The sequence below is a fragment of the Momordica charantia genome (assembly GCF_013281855.1).
Source record: "Momordica charantia cultivar OHB3-1 chromosome 9 unlocalized genomic scaffold, Mcharantia_2.0 BLBB01000009.1, whole genome shotgun sequence".
In the NCBI taxonomy this organism is placed as follows: Eukaryota; Viridiplantae; Streptophyta; class Magnoliopsida; order Cucurbitales; family Cucurbitaceae; genus Momordica; species Momordica charantia.
This window is the reverse complement of record NW_028275167.1, coordinates 22,693,819-22,715,194: the sequence shown is the minus strand read 5'-3', so window position 1 is coordinate 22,715,194 and position 21,376 is coordinate 22,693,819. Positions and strand designations below refer to the sequence as shown.

The 21,376-nt window shown below is 32.6% G+C and overlaps 3 protein-coding genes across 3 annotated transcripts; all 3 read left to right on the top strand.

The window, feature by feature from the left end:
• The first annotated feature begins 494 nt into the window (after positions 1-494).
• On the top strand, positions 495-2,081 carry LOC111025809 (MLP-like protein 43). Its single transcript, XM_022303703.2, has 2 exons — positions 495-759; positions 1,559-2,081. Exons 1-2 carry the CDS (start codon positions 573-575, stop codon positions 1,828-1,830), a joined length of 459 nt encoding a protein of 152 aa, XP_022159395.2. The 5' UTR covers positions 495-572; the 3' UTR covers positions 1,831-2,081.
• A 4,782-nt stretch (positions 2,082-6,863) lies between these two features.
• Positions 6,864-7,724, top strand: LOC148209218 (uncharacterized). Its single transcript, XM_088117455.1, has 2 exons — positions 6,864-7,227; positions 7,342-7,724. Exons 1-2 carry the CDS (start codon positions 6,864-6,866, stop codon positions 7,722-7,724), a joined length of 747 nt encoding a protein of 248 aa, XP_087973581.1.
• An 11,487-nt stretch (positions 7,725-19,211) lies between these two features.
• LOC148209217 (MLP-like protein 31) lies at positions 19,212-21,062 on the top strand. The gene is made up of 2 exons (XM_088117845.1): positions 19,212-19,467; positions 20,458-21,062. The coding sequence occupies exons 1-2, from the start codon at positions 19,278-19,280 to the stop codon at positions 20,727-20,729; spliced, it is 462 nt and encodes a 153-aa protein (XP_087973971.1). The 5' UTR covers positions 19,212-19,277; the 3' UTR covers positions 20,730-21,062.
• The last annotated feature ends 314 nt before the right edge of the window (positions 21,063-21,376 follow it).

Genomic DNA, 21,376 nt, shown 5'->3' with positions numbered 1-21,376 from the left:
AAAAAAAAAAAAGTTACCAAACAGCTTTAATCTTTCTCAACTAAACACATTATAGAGAAGAGATCAGTGTCAGGTAAATAATAAAAACACTAAATAGTGCGTAGAATATTCAAACCATAGTTCCAAGAAAATACAAAAAATATATTCACACCATAATTCAATATTGAATAATATTTTCTAAGCTCCCAATAAGTAACCATTCTATACTCTACTCAATAGAAGTCTATTTAATCACAGCAGGAACATAGTTCGACATTCAATTTTTTTTTAAAATTGGAGATTCAAATTTTCCTACCTCATATTTGTTGTGCTATAAAAATCAAGAGTAGCGGAGCACCTAATTTATATTTGAATTATTTAATTATTCCAACTCAGTGGAGACAAGCATTTAAGTCTATATCTAAATTAAAGGATGATAAATGGATTCCCTTAACTATAATGTGACAAGCAATTCATCTTGTGTTAACTAGTGAACCCTCTTTATAAATAAGTGTCAAATCTTGTATGTCTAGCAAAGCATCATCTTCCATAACTTAGAAGTTGATAACTTATACTCCAAAGCAGCATCATCAATGGCTCCCAAAGGGAAGTTGGAGGCCAATGTAGAAATTAAGTCTCCACCTTCAAAGTTCCATGAAATGTTCCACAAGAGACCACACCATATTTCCAATGCTTCTGGTGACAAAGTACAAGGTTGTGAATTACATGAGGGTAATTGGGGCGAAGTTGGTTCTGTCGTCTGCGCCAAATACTTTCATGGTTTGTTTTCATCATTTTTCTTTCTATATTTCTTTACTCTTTTCAACGTTGGATCTTTATTATTGTTAGAACTGGTTGAGAATTTAAATGAAATTGATTGTTGTGGTATGGATAAACCACTGCCTCGAAAACAATTTGAGTACGATCACGGTGCTAAATAATGCACTCGCCGGAGTCGAATGGAATCGAAGAACATTTGACAGAGATTTTGGATTTTTACCCCGAAGAAGAAAACTTGACTTTATTTTAAAATGGAAAAATAAAAACGTTTTAATTGAAACGTTACAAAAAAAAAATGAATTTGTTAATTAAAATGTTAAACAATTAATAAGTAACATTCAAATAATTAATCAAAACAGAAATAAACGTTTTTCATTAAAACATTTAAAAATAAGCAATAATAAAATATCACTTATTTTTGCAGTGTAAATATGTAAATACGTATTTTTCTTTTATCATCCCAATGGTTCTTTTGAGCTCCAATATTTGTTGGATCCCATTTTTTTTTATCGAATATACTCATTTGAACTTTTGGCCTCTAATACATAGTATGATATAGTCTATTTTGAACATAACCCTCGCAACTTTACTTTTGGTTTCATCCAAAAAGAACTTCATACCAATTAATGGAGATGTTGTCCCTCGCATATATATCCATGATCCTTTCTCGAGCCAATGTGGAACTTTATTTGCACTCTCTACAAATCCAACATCGTGTATATTATAAATTTTTGTTACGTCTTTTTACTAGAATCCCAAACAAGCATGCCATATTAATTTATGTAGTGTTGAACCACAGATGGGAAGCCTCAAATGGCAAAGCATTTAATTGAAGCAGTGGATGAGAAGAAGAATTTGATCTCTTCAAAAGTTATAGAAGGAGACCTTTTGAAGGATTATAAAACCTTCAACTTTACGCTCCAAGCTACTCCAAAGGGCAAGGGAAGTGAAGTTCACTGGGTTTTGGAATTCGAGAAACTGCATGAAGAAATTCCAGATTCATGCAGCTTGCTTGAGTTTTGTGTGAGCATGTCCAAGGACATTGATGCTCACCTTATGAATGGCAATTAGGAAGAAGCAAATTATTTAGTTTTACTATATGTTATATGTGTACCAACTCTATGTTTAAATAAATGCTCGTATGCAATATGTGTTCTCTTTGGGCTTGTTCTAAGTTCTCGTATGCAATATGTGTTCTCTTTGGGCTTGTTCTAAGTTATCATGCCTTGGAGAACAGTCATAAAGTATCCTAAATGTAATGCTACTATTAAATTAAACTATGGGAATAAAATCACTAAATTAAATGTGTTTTAGAATTGATATTGGAAAGCTTTTCATTAGTATATTTTTCTATCATTTGTAATCTTTTTTAAATAATAAACGTCGAGAATTATTGGAATCAGGGCGGATCCACGTAGGGGCAGACGAGCGTGAATTTTGTTTCCTTCGAGCACGACGTTTGTAGTTCGTGTTAACCTTTAGGAGATAGAGAGAAAATAAAGAAAATGACAAATAGGGTTTTGTCACAACATCATCACGCAAGCCAACATCGTCCGTCTCTTTCGATAGAAGGGTTTGAAATCGCCACCGACCATTATGAGTGAGGTGTGATTGAGTCAGCTAAAAGAAAAAAAAAGTCTGCGAACAACAGATTTTGGTTCAGGGGTCGATTGAGAGGTATTAGAGTAGCCTACAACACTAGTTCAAAAAATGGTATGGAGAAGCACGAAAATCTCATAAAACGCTCTAAATTAATAATTCAGAAGTAATTTTATTAAAAAAAAAAACAATTTTTTTCGTTTTTTTTTCCAAAGTCATCAACGCATTAAAATATGTTCCAAATAAATTATGTAACAATGTTGACCATAATGAATTCTCATATTAACAAGGCAGTTGGTTGGTTTATTTAAAAGAACATAAATATAAAGTACATTATTATATCTAAAACTCATTATTATAACCATATTCATCCATAAGTCACAGCATAAGCGAATAGGTTATAAGTATAAAACAATTATGAATAATTTATACCTAATCTCAAACTTATTCAAGCCAGATTTATTTGTTGAGACGAAATTGAAAATTAGTATTACAAAATCTTCCTCCCAGAAAATTTTATCTATGCAACCACTTTGTAACTGGTTACAAAGTGCGTAAACAAAATCTCACATTGGTTAGAAAAGAGAGAGATCAATAATACATAAATGAGGACAATTACCTTGTATCAAATTTTTGAATGAAATCAAAAGCAAAATCATGAGAGTTATCTTAAAGAGCACGTTAAAAATCCTACATGAAAAAGATAAAGGAACTCGATAAATATTAATAACAATGACGTAGGTAAGATGAATGACAAAGTTGTTCGTTGGCTATACCATATCTTAGCTTATACACATCAACTCTAGATTTCTATTATTATTTCATCCATTTCATTAATTTTTTTTCTAACTCTATAACGTCTCAAAATTTATTTAATTATTATGTTTTACCATACATTTATTATAGAATTCCAAATAAAAAATTTGAGATATGTTACAAACTATATTACAAGAAAGTAATATATTTTTTTCGATGGTTTTGAATATCATGAACATATTCAGCAACGTCCCTAAGAAATGATATAGTCTGAAAAGTCAGGTTGTAGTGGGTAATATTGGTCGTTTTTTTGGTTGGAATCCAAGATTTACATAATGAGTATTTAGATTTCTAGTGTTTGTTTGGTAGGAATATAAAATACTTTGATATTTTTTTTAATTTGAGTTCAACAATATGTGAGTGTCGCAACGTTATTGCGACGCGGAGCGGCCAACGTCATATCCTGAAGGGTCTTTTTCGAGATAAGAGTTTGGAGTCGCCACCAAACATCAACAAGGTGTGATCGGTCACCTAAAAATAGAGACAATGTCTGAGAAAACAGATTGTTGGTTCGGGAGTCGACTGAGCGTACTACGACACCCGTTCGAAAACGGTACCACATTTTGTCAAAAATTATCCTATTATTTTATTTGGTCCAAAAAAAAAGAAATGTTTTTATTTTATTTTAAATGTCTTATATTATATTAATTCACATTTTGTAATAAGATATGAATTAATAGGTATGAGTGGTACGAAAGCCAATACAGAATACTCGAAGGTTCGAGTTCCCATCATTGAAGTTTTTGAAATAATTATTTAGCAAAAAAATAATAAATAAAAATAAAACTTATAATAAAGTAAAATGATGTTATTTTTAACTAAAACCATTAAAATCAATGTAGATACCGTATCTCGTCCGGTCATTTTAACTTTATTTGATATTTGTTATTGAAAATACAAAAAGTATAAAATAACAAAAAAAACTAAAAATTAATAATAAATTTTAAATTGAATTATGATTTTTAAAATGAAAAGAGAAAATAGAATTTTAAAAAGATAAAATAATCTTTCGTTTAATTTCTCTCCATATTCCCTCTCCCCTGATTTTCTCCCACTTCCCTCCTCTCTTTCTGTCCCCTCCACTCTCTACCAACTTCCCGTACATTTCCAACAATATCTCCTTCTCTCTCACATTTCTCTCTTCCCAATTATTTTTCTTCCACCATCACATTCTCCATCAATTCCACTAATCTTTCTCTTTTACTATAACATCGTACATCTTACATTCATTTATTTTCAAGTTTCATCCTCCCTATATTAGATTGATTTTTATGATAAGAGAGAAGGAAACACGTACAAGAAATGGGAAAGGAAAAGGATCTCTATAAGGAGAAGAAATACACACGGAACAAAGGAGGTGAGGTGAGGTGGTGGAATACAAAATTTTATGAGGATCCGCTCCAAAATCTCCTAGGAGAGGGAGGGGAAGGTTTTAGTGTCTTTAATTTCTTTGGGATATCAAAATCTTTCTGTTCTTACCTTCACTGCAAGATCCTCTTCCAGATCTCTCTCTCCTCACTTCTCATAATATTATCTTCCTCTCAAAATCTCATTCTAGGGAGCCAGGGAGAAAAAGTCAAAAGGAACGCACAAACTACAGAGAGAAGGAAATATTTGGAGATTTACCATATCGTTCCATCTCTCCAAATTCCCTTTAACCAATTTTCTTTTTTTCATCTTTCTAATTTGTGCACTGTCATTCCTCCCACTCATTTTTCGTCCAACTCAACATCGAAGGTTTGAAATTTCTTTTACTCTTATTTTACTCTCTTCTCAAATTGCTTAAATGCATGATGTGAGGATTAATATTGGACAGGGAGATTTTACATTATTATATAGGAGATGTCATTTTTGTGTTTTATGCATCGTAACCTTATGAGATTATGCAAATCTCTACCAGTATTAGTTTAGTTTATTTAACATGCTTGGTCTGATTTTATATCAATTTCACAGTATGTTTACTTTCACATATTCGGTTACTCTACGTATTTGAATTTCAAATGTTGACATTTTCTCATTTTTACATATGTTATCAATTTCAATTTCAATTCTCTTTAATTTTCAATTTTCAAATGACATAGAGAAAATAATTTTTAAATATCTGTGTATTCTTTAGCTATGATTTTTTTTTTGGGTTAAAATCTCATAAATACATGAAATTCCTCCCAAAAATTAATTTAACAAAATTTCAAAACTCATTGTTTAACAAACAACATAAATCAAATTTGTGAATTTTCTTAAAATTCATAAATACATGAAAATTCTCGCGCAAATAAATATAAATTTCTATAATTTTGGAAAAATATTGTTCTTGATTTTATAAATTCCATAAATGAAATTTCCGTTTTAAAATAAATTTTAATAATCCCAAAATAAAATTTCATATTTTGAATGACATTTATGTCACCCATAATTATTAACTCGTGTTTTATTTCTAAAATGTGGATTAATAAATGGGATATTTAAAAAGAAAATAAATAAATTTTTGGTGACCTTTAATAATCTAATAAATTGGATAATAAAAATTAAAATACTGCTAACCGTTTCACGGGTGTTGTAGGGTGCTAATACCTTTGCTATACTCAAATGACTCTCAAACTCAATGTGATTTGCGTAGACCAATTTGCTTTTTCTTCTAATTGGGTGACCAATCACACCCTCAACCATGATTGGTGGCGACTCCAAAATCTTTTATTCTAAGAGACCTTTAAAAGAAGACGTCAGCCGCTCCGCGTCGCGATCACGTTGCGACAATCAAATTTAATTAAATAATAATAGTAATAAAATAATAAAATAATAAAATAAGCTGGACCAAATATGGTGTCTATAGTGAGAGTTGAGATTCAAATATTTAACTTTTAGTTGATGATATCGTAGTCAAATTAAGTTATGTAATTCCAGTTCATGAATCTTAATCCTTTTAAAAGATACCCATTCAAAAAGCATGTAAGAAACTTTTTGGATGATCTCTTAAATTTCCATGTTAAAAACATCTTCGCATGACAATTTTTTTTTATAACCTTCATCTGTTTAATATATATATATACTTTCTGTTGGATTTAACTTATTCACATATACGTTGTGAATATATTTATTTCTTTAGTGGTTTTATTTATTTATTTATTAAACTTGAAGTTATGTATTTAAATGAAAAATTGTTTCTTTATTTTGTTAAAGTTACAAATAAATGTGTTAAAGTTAACTATGTAACATATGTAAAAATGTTACATATGTGTTTAATTTTGAGTGAGATGTACTTGTTTGTACAACTATATATAGTTGTGGATTTCTTCATTTTGAGATATCCAAGCATACTACAATTGGGTATTCTCCTCCTCTCACAAGAATTCTCTCTTCTTTTGAGTTGTTCTTCTTGTTTATGTTGAGAGCAAGTATCTAAGAGTTCTGCCAGATCCAAGTAGTTCGAGGTTGCAGTTCTACCGAAGTTAGTCGTTGTATCCTGCTGAGATTATCGCTGTAGTCTGCTAGCAACTTGTGAAGAGCGAATAATTGTCTTCAGGTCAGCGCTATTGAAGCGTGTCTCGACTATTTTTTATCAATTTTTGGTGTTCATCAAGTTGTTCAAATTTATATCGTTTGTAGCTAGTTACGTTGTAATCTGTTTGTCAGTACTACATAGTTCATATATACAGTGTATATTTACCCAACAATCTGAAGACAATTATCTGATGGCTGCAAACACTTCTGCCAACGCTCCTTCGATGATGGGATCGACCATTGTCAAATCTCATGTTGAAAAACCAGAGAAGTTCAAGGGAGAAAACTTCAAAAGATGGCAACAGAAGATGATCTTCTACCTCACCACCTTGAATCTTGCTCATCTTAAAGGAGGTATCCCAACTACTCCGCTAGAAGCAATCACTCCTGAAACTGAAGCTGCCAAACAAGCATGGTTGCATTCAGACTTCCTGTGTTGCAACTACATTCTGAGTTGCCTAGATGACACCTTGTATAATGTCTACTGCAATGCCTTTGATATTTCAAGGCAATTGTGGGAGGCATTAGACAAGAAGTATAAGCTGGAAGATGCTAGTACTAAGAAATTCCTTGTTGGAAAATTCTTAGATTATAAAATGGTTGATACCAAGTTTGTAGTTAACCAGTTGGAAGAATTGCAAATTATCATTAGTGATTTGTAACGTGAAGGATTGGTCATTAATGAATCATTCCAAGTTGCTGCTGTGATTGAGAAATTACCTCCTGCTTGGAGAGAATTCAAATGTTATCTCAAACATAAGCGAAAGAAGTTGTTCATGGAGAATCTTACTGTGAAACTCCACATTGAAGAGGACAACAGAAAGGGAGACAAAGAGCCACGTAAAGTTGAAGCTAATGTCCATATTGCTGAAGCTTCAAGGCGTCATCCCAAGAAGAATCAAGTCAAGACAAAGAATGTGAATCTTGGGCCAAGGAATGACGCTAACAAGCGTATTCGTGCAATCTGTTGGGTTTGTGGCAATAGTGGCCATATAGCTGCAAATTGTAGACACAAGAAGGGACAAAGCTCCAACAACTGTCATGAAAACTGAATTTTCAATGACAGTGAAAACTGTCACGAAATGGTGGAGGCGCGATTTTGGTGCCAAAAAACGACAATTTACGAAAATTTTCATGCTTTTATGACATTTTATAATTGTCAAGAAAAATAAAAAGAAATTCAAGTATTCATAATAATTACCTAGACCATCTTGAGAATGTATGACATACAAAAACAAATGATTTTGAGCGCATTTCATTTCTATCAGAAAAACTACAGCTTTTTTAACGATATTAATTATTTCGGGATTGTCCAGTCGCATCGAGTATAGATTTATGCTTAATAGTTTCTCCAAATACTCCATGAAACAAGTAGAAAATGGTATTTGGTATAGTGGTATGCTTATCCTGCGTAATTGTGTGATTCCTCTCTTCGGTCCCTAGTTTGAGCCCTATGAATTTAAATTAATTTTTCAACTCTCTATTAATATATTTCTATAAAAATAATATAAGTTAATTTTAGTTTCACCAAGCATTTCGTAAACAAAATATTCATATTTAAATTATACTCGAGTTTTTTTTATTGGAATGAAAGGTAGTCAACTTAATCGAATGCTTATGAATTATTTTGGGTTTAAATTGGAACTAGTTAGGTTTGTTGGAGACTATTTATCGACGGCCACGTGTCGACAAAAGAAAGGTATTGTTATTTAAGAATATCTTTAATCATGGTCTCTTCAGGTTGGAATGTTTTGCTGAGCTAAATTTTTCATTATGTTTTATCAACCGACCTAGAAGGTTAGAGGCGACCTACGCGAAGATGTCTGCAAGAGTGTTGATTAACACATTAATCAAACAACACGTCGCGTTTTACGGGCTGTCGGATGACCGTTAAGCCATTGGCGGGAGTCTTCTCGGAGATCGTCTCTATAAATAGAATTCAATTTTATTATTTATTGGGTGTGTATTTTTATTTTTTATTTTTCATTTTTGCAAGAATTCAATACTTTCTCTTATCCTCGTTTGCTGGCAAGAATATTCAAGAAATGATTTTAAATTTCGTGATTTAAAGTCAGAGATACGATTGAAAATTCTTTATCTTGTTTGGAACAAAAATAATTTGAAATAAATATAATTAAATTTAGTTGTTTGGATGTTCGTTGAATGGTTGAGTTTGATTTTTTGGTTTACATAAAATGACTAGTTCAACTTAACCGAAATTTTTTTATTGAAATATCATTTTTACTCCAAAAAATTGTCGTTGCCTTTGTAAACGTAGACTTTTCACTTTTTGAAATTCTCACATTTTCTGTAACCACCACAAGAAATTTTAGTTTTGGCGACAAAACGTTTGGCGACGAAATTGCAATTCGTCGCCACAAGTATCATATGGCGACGAAATTTGGGTTCATCGCCAAAAGTCCCGATTAAATTAATATTTTTTATTCATAACTTTTGGGGACGAAATCGTGATTTCGTCGCATAAGACACTTTTGGCGACGAATTAAAGGTTTCGTCGCCAAAAGTTTTGAGAAATGGCGAGATTTTTACCGCCCAATTTTTTAGGGAAACTTAAGGCGACGATATTAAGGGTTTTGGGCAACGACTTTTTATTTCGTTGCCATAGATCACGTTTTAACCCCCTCCATTTCCCTTTCATTTTTAGTTGTTTTCTTCCTCCTCCCTTTCATTTTTAGTTGTTTTCTTCCTCCTTCTCCCTACTACTTCCTCTTCCTCCCTCGACCACCTCCGTCATCACCGACCATTCTTCTGCCTTTACCACTCCCTCTCCTTCCCTCCACCGCCTCTATCATCACCTTTCCCTCCTTCCACTGTCACCACTCCCTCTCCCTCCTTCCGTCTCCGTGGATGTGTCCGACCTCTCTGTGTGTGTGATGTGTCCTCTCTCTCTATTGCTTCTCATCCTCTTCTATTGATTTTGAGGTATTAATCTATACTTTGTTTTATTTTATTTTTCAAGTAATCTGAGTATATATATCTTGAAATCATAGGATGCCACCGGTGTGCTATCGTCACTGCTTCACTTTGTCGTGTTTCTCCGTTGTTCTTCGCCGGTAAAATTCTAAAACTTGTTCTTTCTCTTTCTCTATGTTGTTACACACTCAAAATCAAATTAATGTTATTTGTTATGACTATTTTTCTGGTATATTTTTTAAGTTTTCATGTCTTTAATTCTGTTTGTTTGACGTCTCTAATTTTTTTTTCCTTATTTGAAGATAAAATAATTGGTTAATGGGTTCTTGTATTAAGTTTTCATCTCTTTAATTCTGTTTTTCAGGTTGTTTTGATTTTTCTTCTCACAAACTTTGGTAATTGGAGGAGATTTCATGAAGCCAAGGAGATGATGATTTTTGTATTAGGTTTAGATTTACTTTGCAGTCGAAATTTAGCTTCTATTATCTATTCAATTTTCTATATCATACCGATTGTAATAATTATTTGTTGTTTAATATAAATTGAAGTTTATATATATTTTTGAATACGTGTTTATGAAGTTTGATTTAAATTTTTTAACGTTTAAGAAGAAAAACGAGGATAAAGAAACAAGAATTAAAAAAAATAATGACGCAATTTCGTCGCCGTAGGGGCTTTTGGCCACGAAATCATTTTCGTTGCCATAGACTTTCGGCGACGAAAATGATTTCGTCGTCAAAGATCTATCGCGACAGGGCAGCGGCGACGATTTTGGTGACGACTTTCCAACCTTTAGCGACAAATTTCTTAGTCGCAAATCTCTAAATTCTTGTAGTGAACGCCCGCGTTCTCTGGCTCGTTTATTTTAAGACTTATTTGTGCCCTTGGATTTTTCCTCTAAGCTGATATTTAATTTCATGGATTTTCTAATATTAGAGTTCTAAGTTTGGGTTTTAAATTTAGTTAATCTTTTAGATAAATTTTCCGAAGCATTTTTAGAGAGAGTTCTTATTGGGAAAATGACTATGTAACGTTCTTTTTTTTTATAAGACCTTGAACATTACTTTGTGTTACTATTTTAGTTTCATTGGGTCCATTTCTTTTTTGTAAAATAAATAAAACAAAAAGAGAAAGGGAAAGAAAATAAAAGGAAAAAAAATGAAGGAAACCCTAGCCACCCACCTTCTTGTTGTTCTTCTTCTTCCTCCATAGCAGTCCTCATTATTCATCATCATTGGCTGCGACTCCACGACAGTGTTTCCCAGCGAACAGCGATGTGAACGAACCCCATGGCGGCGTGACCCTTCTGCTGTAGTGTTTTTGACTGGTGGCGCGACAACAACAAATGCCCAGATCTGGCATTCTTCGATGGCCTAGCAGTGCGTGCGGCTCCTTTTGGCATGTTATGAGCAGAATGGATAGTTTATGCTTAAGATCTAACAAACGTACGGCGGCACAACCAGGATAGATTTGCGAAACCCACGTATAGCAAATATTTGGCAGTGGCTCAGCCTCATCTAAGCACAGTTTCGAACATTGCCGCTTCTCCACGCGTCGATCTGTGATGTCTTCAAGAAAGCTCGAAGCTTTCATCACTAAACCCGTCACCCAGAAGCAGTTGCAACAGTTTAGGGCGATTTGCAGCAGAAATCGCCGCAGTTCGGGGTGTTTTTATGGTAGTAGCAACATCCCCGTCAACTAGACTGCACACAGTAGCATCAGTAGTGCACCTTATTTGCTGGATTTCATGGACAATAGCTTTTCGGTGGTTTTCGGTGCTTACCCACACCCAATTGAAGCCCGATTTGCATTACTCATCCCTTTTTGGCATCAAATCAGGAAACTCCAGCATTTTCGAACTTCATTTTGAAGTGTCGGGCTCATTCAACATTAATTTTGATGGGATGTGAATCCCGCAACAGAAGCGATGATCATCGTTCATCAATCTTGAGAAACAAAACCAAATGTGCAAAAAAGGAAACACAGGGAAAAACTTACGTTTGAAGAACTGTTCTTCAACGATTTCCTGAACACCACCAATAGATCTTCCAAGCTATTCTCTGGGTACCAAGATCATGTTTGTGGGAGTGTCAGGGAATGTGAGGGAGAATTGAGAGAGTGTGATTGAGAGAAAATGTTGAGAGTGTCTGTTCTGTTTCTCCATAACCTTTCTGAAAAACCAAAACAAAAGAAACTGTGATGTGGGGAGTTAACCCACGTCGCTTAACTCCCCAGCATTTTTGTAGGGGAGTTATATATTAATATTATTAATAAATAATAATGATTAATATATATATATATATATATTTATTTATTTATTTAATCATATTAATTAATAAATAATTATTAATTATTAATTATTAATCTAATTAACAATTAATATATATATAAATCAAATAAATAATTAACACTTAATTATTTATTACAAAAATAGAATCGTATTCTATAGCATTTCTCTCATATAATCTATAGTTGTAATGTACATCTTATGCATATTATGTTTAACCTATAGTTTTAATATGAATCATATTCATATTAATTTTATTTGAATCTCATTCAAATAATTTCTCTCATAATATATAGTTTTAATTAGAATTAACTATATATTATAATGTATCACTATACATATAATCCCTTGAGCAATTTGAAAATTTCAAAATTTTCCAAAAATTTGATCCTCGTTTTACCCGTTATGAGCTAGCAAGGGGACCTAATGGACCTACAGATCAGAAGCTCCAACGATGCGAGATTAATCGGTCAAACTCATTGACCGAGTTAATTAACATTCGTTAACTACGGGTCACTCCACTAAAGACCCGCAGTTGCACTCTTCTCACTGCAGAATGTTTTTGTGTCTATGAATATATGACCATTAATGACAAGTCAATCCTTCACGAGTGCTCGTAACTCAAGCTGGGTCAAATTACCGTTTTACCCCTGAGTTACATCTTACTCCTTAAATACCACTGCTCCTCTAATGAACAACCTGGTTATGGTCCGACCAATAACCAGAAGTCCCTCTTAGGCCAATGAGAGGGTGGGACCCCTTGTTCAAGTCCCGACGTCAGCATTTAAGAGAACATTCATCTACTTCCTAAAGTCAGGGAGGAGTGAATTCCATCTTGTGAAATTATGTTCCCAGCTCCCCACTCGGTCTCGTCCCCAAAATGGTAGGAATATTGAGTCGGAGACTCAGGCCCCTCTCACCCATACAGATCAAAGGAAGAGCCCTCACGGGCAGGAGTCTATAACTCACTCAAGATTGAGAATGAGTTGTCTGGTCATCCTAAGAAATAGCAATCTGTTAGTTAACAGTGTTACATCTAAAGATTGGTTATTTCACCATCCAGTCTTATACAAACTCTTTGTGTAGGATACCCCCACTCGCATGTCTCCACACGAACGACCTGGATCGAGTTGTCTGTAACATTTACAAAGTGGGTCGTATCCATAATATTACCAGGATAAGGTACCCAGCCTTATCCATATACCATAGACCCTTTAGGTTATTCCCAAGATATTATCCACTTGTATATCAGGGATATATCAAATATATACCTAGTATATCAAAGGTATATCAAATATATACCGAATATATCATATATATACCGAATAGATATATTGGAGTTTGGACAATGCAATGCTATGAATTCAACAACAAATTTATTGAATATAACTTTATTAAATATACATTTGTTTTTACATAAATACAAACCACGAGTTTAGGTAACACACCCAACAAATTTGACACTGACCCACCCATAACCCAAGTGATTAGTGGTGAGTTAGTAGGAACCCTTCGACAAAGTTTAGGAGTGTTATGACCTTTGTAAGTACTTTCTTACTTGAGGGGATTGTTTGTTGATCGTTCCGGTACATAGACCAAATGATACAATGCGAGCAAAAGTTCAATTAAATATGTATGAATTGCTTGGCCTTTCTGTGTTTTATTATCCAATAATATGTATGTCGATTATCCCTTTGTGAATATTAATGAATATGAGTATTTTGGATGAACAAGTTGGTTCTGACTGGATATGATTGATTCGCTTTGTGTTGTTGGATTCGATACCTAGTTGTAGTTATGAATTCTTGTGAGACGTTTGATGCATGGGTCATAACTTAGAAATATGTAGGATTTTGGTGAGATTTTTGAAATGTAATGAAGCGAATGGGTGAGTATCAGGGTCAGGAGGCTAATACGTCACTAGTTGGTTATCGAGGCTCTGCGTACGAAGGTCGGGGATCGATACGTCAACTTTGGACAAAGATGAGTGTCGAGCGGAGTTGGTCCTGTAAACTAATCTAGAACCTAGGTCGTTTAGGGTTATTGGTTGAACCAAAGTTAATCTTGTGATATATTATCAACCAGGTGACGAGGAAGATATGGAGGTGTTCATTGCCAAAGGGGGAATGATTGGAACTATCATAGGTCCAAAGTGGATGCTTGATTTAGATAAGGATTCTTATAATTATTAGAAATAATTACAGAACAAAAATCTAGAGCAAGAGGGCTAGAAGCTATGGTTGAGGATGAGGAACGAGGTCATTTCGGAGCTTCAAGAGAAGGGGTACGATGTCGAGTGAGGTAATTATTGAATTGAAACATGAAAATTATAATTGCCTAATTTGTACATGCGTTCTTATTGCTGTGAAAATTCGAAAAGAGCAATCTGATTAAATCATTCATGCTTGATGCATTTGCCGTCCTCTTTGTCATGTACAAGTTAGTTTGAGTCTAACCACTACAAGGATTAGAGTTTAAAATTTCTGTCTTTTGATATCCATCTCTATGGATTCTATTTTAGTTCAAATTTTGGTTTGTTTCATCAACTTTTGAACTTATTTTGTTCCTTCATCTTCAAATCATGTCGTTGTATGGATTATATTTTAGTTTAATTTTAGACAGTATCATATAGAAATGAAATGAGTAATCGATTGTCTTAGCGTCGTTTTTCTCCACGGAAGCGGGGGAATAGGGATGGCTGGATGGGAGAATAGTGGATTTTTCTCAATGCAATTAGGCATTTATCGCTCTAATAGTTATGGTTGAAATACATACTTTAGAAGCAGTCATTAAACAAGGATTTATACGTCTCTTGATCATGTTTACATTGGAAATCACTATTCTGATCACATGATGACATCATTAAGAATGTGCTTGAACTCGATTTTAAGAGTAGTCTTTCCTATCTTTTTTTTTCAATAAAAAACAAGGGAGACTTTAATTCAAAGAGCCCAAAAAAAGGTAAAATACAGCCTAGTGGACCTCGGGACAAGGTGTTTACCCTTCCAATCCAATCCAATAGTACAGGTTGAGTAATTACAAAAAAAACTTGTTTGAGCACTCCAATTTAAAGCCATAAACTGTACAAGATCGAAAAAGTATTCAAAATAGTTGAACATATTTTGTATACTCTTTAGGTTTTATTGTGCTGCTGATTAAAGCTCATTCTTTTAGTTTGGCTCCCCTTGGTTAAGCTATTTTTTATGCTATTTTGTTTTTTTTTCATTCATTTCAATAGAAGCTCGGCTTTTCATAATTAAAAAAAAAAACCCTTTAGCATTTGTAACTGTTGAAATCAAGGAAAGTTGCTCTACTACCTTCATAATACCGTGAATTTCTTGAAATATTGTACACATTGCACCCAACAGCAGAATTGGCTCATGATCCTTTGTTCTGTATTTTATGTAGGTATGATTATTCTAGCTATGGACAATCAACTGGAAATGTACGGTGTCGTTTCTCCATTCGTTCTAGTTTGTAAATTTATTTTAGTATTGTCTAACAAATATCTATTTATTTTGGATGTTTTTTCTAAGGAAGTAACAAGTAATGAGTTAATGTCATGACGTAGTTGTGCTTTGTTATTTATAATTATATAGGTTCATTTTTCATGTTTTGGTGCTCGCTTATTTTACGACTATTAGCTAAGCCTACTTCTCATCCACCTTTAATGCTTAATGGAGACTGTTGGTTTGTTCATCTACTGAAGTGCATATAAAAATTTGCTAATTTTCAACTTATAAGTACATCAATTTTAGTAAATAGTTAATACTTTGTGTGTTCACTGCTAAATATAATTTTTTAATTAGATTGTTTTCTTTCAACTCTGAACATTCTTATGTCTGGACTAATAGGTTTGAGTATATAGCTGAGCGTATAGCTGTTTTGCACATAAACTTCATGAAAATGAATTCATTCCCTTTGCACTTATTTCAATTGGATAATTGTGTGGCTATCCTGCAGCAAAGATAGCCAATTAGGACTTAGTGTTTATATCTGTGTCATAAAGTTGGATAATTGTGTGGCTATTCTACACCAAAGATAGCCAATTAAGATTTGGTGTTTATATGTGTTATTACGTAATGCATGTTGGAGCTAGAAAGATAATGTGGGAGTTAATATTAATATTTTCTTAATTGTTCGTTTTATTTTGTTGAAAAGGAGTAGCTTGCGGGAGCAATATTTTGAGAAACGAGAATGTATAAGGAAGAGTTTCGGCGTATTTTCAACATGTACGAGGTTGATGTAATGTGAATATAGTTCGTTGGACATTCTCTTATTGTAGTCATAGACTTATAGTATATAGTATTTGTATAAAATATCCTAATGTACAGATTTGATCAGACTTTGATCATATTATATGCAACTTTGTTACATTTTATAATTTACAGATATAGATAATTTTTTTGAAACGTGTATAGTGTTATTAAATGTATTTCATGGCTATTATGAAATTGTCATATATAAACTTTTATTGACATTACAAACCTTTATTAAACACAAATTGTGACAAAAAAAACTGTCACAATTAATCAATTGTCATATATATAATTTTCGTGATAGTTAAAATTGTCAATATAAATATTTTAATGACAGTTAAAAATTGTGAATATAAAGATTTTCATGACCGTTAAAACTATCACTATAAAAGTTTTCATGACAATTATAAATAGTCAGTGTTACGTTTTTCTTGACGTTTATCAACAGTCGTTAAAAAATATTTCGTGACATTTATAAAATGTCGTCATTACGTTTTATTGACAAGAGAATAAAATATTTCATTGTTTTAGTGACAGTTATAAACTGTAATTAAATGAGTGTCTGTGACATTTATTAATTGTGATGGAAGATCTATTTGTGACAAAGTATAACTGTACTTGTAAATGCATTGATGACAATTTTTCAAATTTGGCATCTTCTTCTCTTTCTTGATGCCTTAATAGATGACAAAAAAAAAAAAAAAACCTGTCATGAATTATGTTAATTAAGTGTCACTGGAGCCCAAATTTCTACAAGTGTTTGTTTCTTTCAAGCACGACGTTTGTAGTTCGTGTTAACCTTTAGGAGACGAGAGAAAATAAAGAAAATGGCAAATAGGGTTTACGTCATCCCCTAAAGGGCCTCTTTCGAGATAAGGGTCTGAAGTCGTCACCAATGATCTATAAGGTGCGATTGGTCATCTAAAAGGAAAAAAAACATCTGCGAACAACAGATTTTTGTTCGAGAGTCGATTGAGAGGTATTAGAGCACCCTACAACACTAGTTCAAAAAATGGTTTGGAGAAGCACAAAAATCTAGTCGGTCGGGACTTGGTCGGTCGGGACCTGGCTGGGGGCTTGGATCTAGCCACGCCCTAGATCTGTTCACACCTTGGGTCTATTCATGCTTTAGACATGGCCTGTCATGTCTAATTTTTTTTCTTCCCATACAATGCTCTAAATTAATAATTCTTCAAGAAGTAATTTTATTAAAAATAAAATTTTTTTTTTCCAAAGTCATCAAACAAACGCATTAAAATAAGGCAGTTGGTAGGTTTATTTAAAAGAACATAAATGTAAAGTACATTATTATATCTAAAAGTCATTTAAAAATTATATTATAGCTGCTGGATGTTAATCATATTCATCCACAAGTCACAGCATAAGCTAATAGGTTCCAAGTATAAAACAACTATGAATAATTTATACCTAAATCTCATGACTTATTCAAGCCAGATTTATTTGTTGAGATGAAATTGAAAATTAGTATTACAAAATCTTCCTCCCAGGAAATTTTATTTATGCAACAACTTTGTTGGGTTACAAAGCATGTAAACAAAAAATAAAGGAACTTGATAAATATTAATAACAATGATGTGGGTAAGACGAGTGACAAAGTTGTCCGTTGATGTCTGACCTTATACACATCAACTCTAGATTTCTATTATTTTCATCCATTTCATGAATTTTTTTTCTAACTCTATAACTTCTCAAAATTTATTTAATTATTATGTTTTACCATATTTTTATTATAGGATTCCAAATAAAATTTTTTAGATATGTTACAAACTATATTACAAGAAAGTGATATATTTTTTTCGATGGTTTTAAATATCATGAACACATTCAGTAACGTCCCTAAGCATTGACATTGTGGTTGGTAATAGTGATAGTTTGTTTGGTTGGAATCCAAGATTTATATAATGAGTATTTAGATTTCTAGTGTTTGTTTGTAGGAATATAAAATATTTTGATTTTTTTTTAATTTGAGTTCAACCATATGTGAGAGTAGAGATTTGAAGATTTAACTTTTAGTCGATGATATGTTGTAGTCAAATTAAGTTATGTAATTCCAGTTCGTGAATAGTTAATCATTTTAAAAGATACCCATACAAAAAGCATGTAAGGAACTAGGGGATGATCTCTTAAATTTCCATGCATTTTTAACATTTCCATGTTAAAAACATCTTCGCATGACAATTTTTACCTTCATCTGTATAATATAGATATATATATACTTTCTTTCGTGAATTTCTTATAATTTATATTAAAAGATAAATTAATGTATTTTTTTCACTAATAAAGGACTATAAGCAATTAATTATATTCATATATACATACATTGAGTGACCCTATAAACTTTCATAACCCAATGAAGTATAGAGCGATAGTCAATCAACTAGTCCATACATTATTTTACCTTTTAGGTTAGAGATTCAAATCAGGGTTGAATAAAAAAAAATAGTAAAGACACGACATATTCCTTCTCTAGAAGTTGAAAGTTCAATCTCTCGCCCCATTTGGTAACGTTTCCATTTTTATAGTATTGAGAAATTAAGCTTTATTTTCCTATGCTTTCAATAATTCTAGTAGGAACAAGAAATTAGCATCTATAGGCCCGTTTGGTATCGTTCTCATTTCTTGTTTCTATTTCCTCTTTTCAATAAAGAAAATAGAATTGCATAGCTCCCAAACCTCTCTGTTCAAGAATGATAAAACAAGGTAATTTCTGTTCGAACAAATTCATAGAAACGGGAACACAAAAAAATAAGTTAAACTTGTTTTTTGTTGTTTACAAAATTTCTGTACAATTTTCATAATGTTTATAAAAAATGAGAAACAAGAAATCTAAATAGTTGTCAAATGCTCATATTTCTTAATAAAATTAGAAACGGAGAACAAGAAACAATTCGTTACCAAACACGACACAACATACTCAATAAAAGTCTGTAGGCTTACTGCCATTGAATGATCTAATTTATGCCTAATAATTCAAAATTGTGAAGAACAAGTGTCTTGATTCAATGTTACAACCCTCCTTATAAATAAGTGTCAAAACTTATATGCTTGGTAAGACATTAATCTTTGTTGAATTGAAGTTATAATCTATATTTCAAAGCAACACAATGTCTGATCTCTGTAGAAAATTGGAAGTCGATGTCGAAATCAAGGCCCCAGCTTGGAAGTTCCATGAATTAGTCCTCAAGAGACCACACCATATTTCCAATGTTTCTGGGGGCAACATACAAGGTTGTGAGCTCCATGAGGGTAATTGGGGCGAAGTGGGTTCTATCATCTCCTGGAACTACTTTCACGGTTTGTTTTCGTCAATTATTTTGTTCGTACTGTTTACTTTTTCTTAATATTCTCAAAATAAATTGGCTATGAAAGAAGTAGTTCAGGTATCGTAGATCTGTTTGGTAACGTTCTCATTTGTTATTTCTCGTTTCCAATTTTCTTAAGAAATCTAAGCAGTTTTCAACTAGCTATGTTTTCTTTGTCTTGTCACCACTTCCTCATCAAAGACCAAGACCAAGACCAAGTATTACCAATTCCCATCCAGAAAGCAAGTAATCTCCACTAGAGCGGGAATAATCTTGTTTCTCCCTTTTTTGGAAATATTTTTATAAATTTTGGAAACAACCTAAAACAGGTTTTCTCTTTTTGTGTTCCCATTTCCAATTTGTTTCAAATCATACGTAAAAAAAATATTTGTTGTATATCATACTTGAATTTATAGATGTTAGGGTCATACAATTCATTTTTCTTTACAAAAAAAATGAAGAAACAAGAAATAGAAGGATTACTAAACGAGGCCTTATAAACCTTATTAGATTCGTTGATCTAATGTATCTCATAAACAAGAAACGAGAATGGGTTTCTTGTTTCTTTTTTCCTCTTTTTTGACAAAGAAAAACAATAATTGTAGTTGTAAACTATTTCTTGTTCTTTATTATTTTTTTATTGAAAAAATAAAGAAAAACTTGATTTTGTTGGAAAAACAAGAACGTTACCGGACCATGTTCAAAGGAATATGAATCAATTAATGAGAATGAAATTACCTTTGAGGGTGTTTACTAGATTGTAGGATTAGAATCGGGACTCACTCGAAATCACTCTGTCTCTCTAAAAACAGATAATTTTTCATTCCTCTCGTGACCTAATCCATTTCATTCTCATTTCTTATTTCGTGCATCACACCTTTCCAATAACTATTTTACAACTTTTATAATTTATTTCTGATCTACGAACGATACCCATAAATCATGGCAACCGTACTATTAATTTGTAGTGTTAAAATTGTAGATGGAGAAGCTAAAGTAGGAAAGCATCTGATTGAAGCAGTAGATGAGGAGAAGAATATGATCACTTTCAAAGAAATAGAAGGAGACCAATTGAAGAATTATAAAAACTTCAAGTGTACTCTCCAAGCTATTCCAAAGGGCAAGGGAAGTGTGATTCACTATACTATAGAATATGAAAAATTGCACGAAAATATTGGAGATTCACATTCCTTGCTTCAATTTCTCGCTGACACCGCCAAAGATATCGATGCGCACCTTATGGGAGGTAACTGAGAAACCGAAACCACTGATGGGAGGTCGGGTCTGATACCGATCGAGTATTGACTTCTACTATGCGTTATGTATGAACTCTATGTTTAAAATAATTGCTTGTAAGCAAAATGTTTTCTTTGTGCATGTTCTACGAAATCATGCATTGGAGAACTCATGGTTGTGAGATATTATGAATGTAAACCTACTTATAAATAATGGTGTGGGATAAAAACTACCTGAATTATGTTGAATTAGGTTACTTACTTTGGGGACGTTTGGATTGTGGGTTTTGTTTCAGGGTGAATATCTTCTGTGTTTGGATAATTAATAGAAATGGAGGTGGAATTTAATGGAGGATTGGGGTTTTGTTATTTATCATAATTTACACAACCAAAATATATATATATATATATATATATATATATATATATATATATATATAGTGGTAAGTTTTTCAATCTATGATCCATCACTCAAAAAAATGCTCTTTAAAATAATCCAAATCCATTCAGAACCTCCTCCCAACCCCAGGTTTTTAATAAATTTGGACAAAATAAGAAGAGATTTGAAAAAATATGAGCAGATGTACAAAAATGCCAGAGGAATATGAACAAAAAGTCAAGAAATGAAACAATAAATTAGAAAAGGTGGTCCTCCTATTTATTGCT

Excerpts from the sequence above, each read along its gene's own strand:
- LOC111025809 (XM_022303703.2), top strand. The coding sequence starts at position 573 with ATGGCTCCCAAAGGGAAGTTGGAGGCCAATGTAGAAATTAAGTCTCCA. Across the intron at positions 760-1,558 it reads CTGCGCCAAATACTTTCATG|ATGGGAAGCCTCAAATGGCA; the intron begins GTTTGTTTTCAT and ends GTTGAACCACAG.
- LOC148209218 (XM_088117455.1), top strand. The coding sequence starts at position 6,864 with ATGGCTGCAAACACTTCTGCCAACGCTCCTTCGATGATGGGATCGACC. Across the intron at positions 7,228-7,341 it reads GTATAAGCTGGAAGATGCTA|GATTGGTCATTAATGAATCA; the intron begins GTACTAAGAAAT and ends TGTAACGTGAAG.
- LOC148209217 (XM_088117845.1), top strand. The coding sequence starts at position 19,278 with ATGTCTGATCTCTGTAGAAAATTGGAAGTCGATGTCGAAATCAAGGCC. Across the intron at positions 19,468-20,457 it reads CTCCTGGAACTACTTTCACG|ATGGAGAAGCTAAAGTAGGA; the intron begins GTTTGTTTTCGT and ends TTAAAATTGTAG.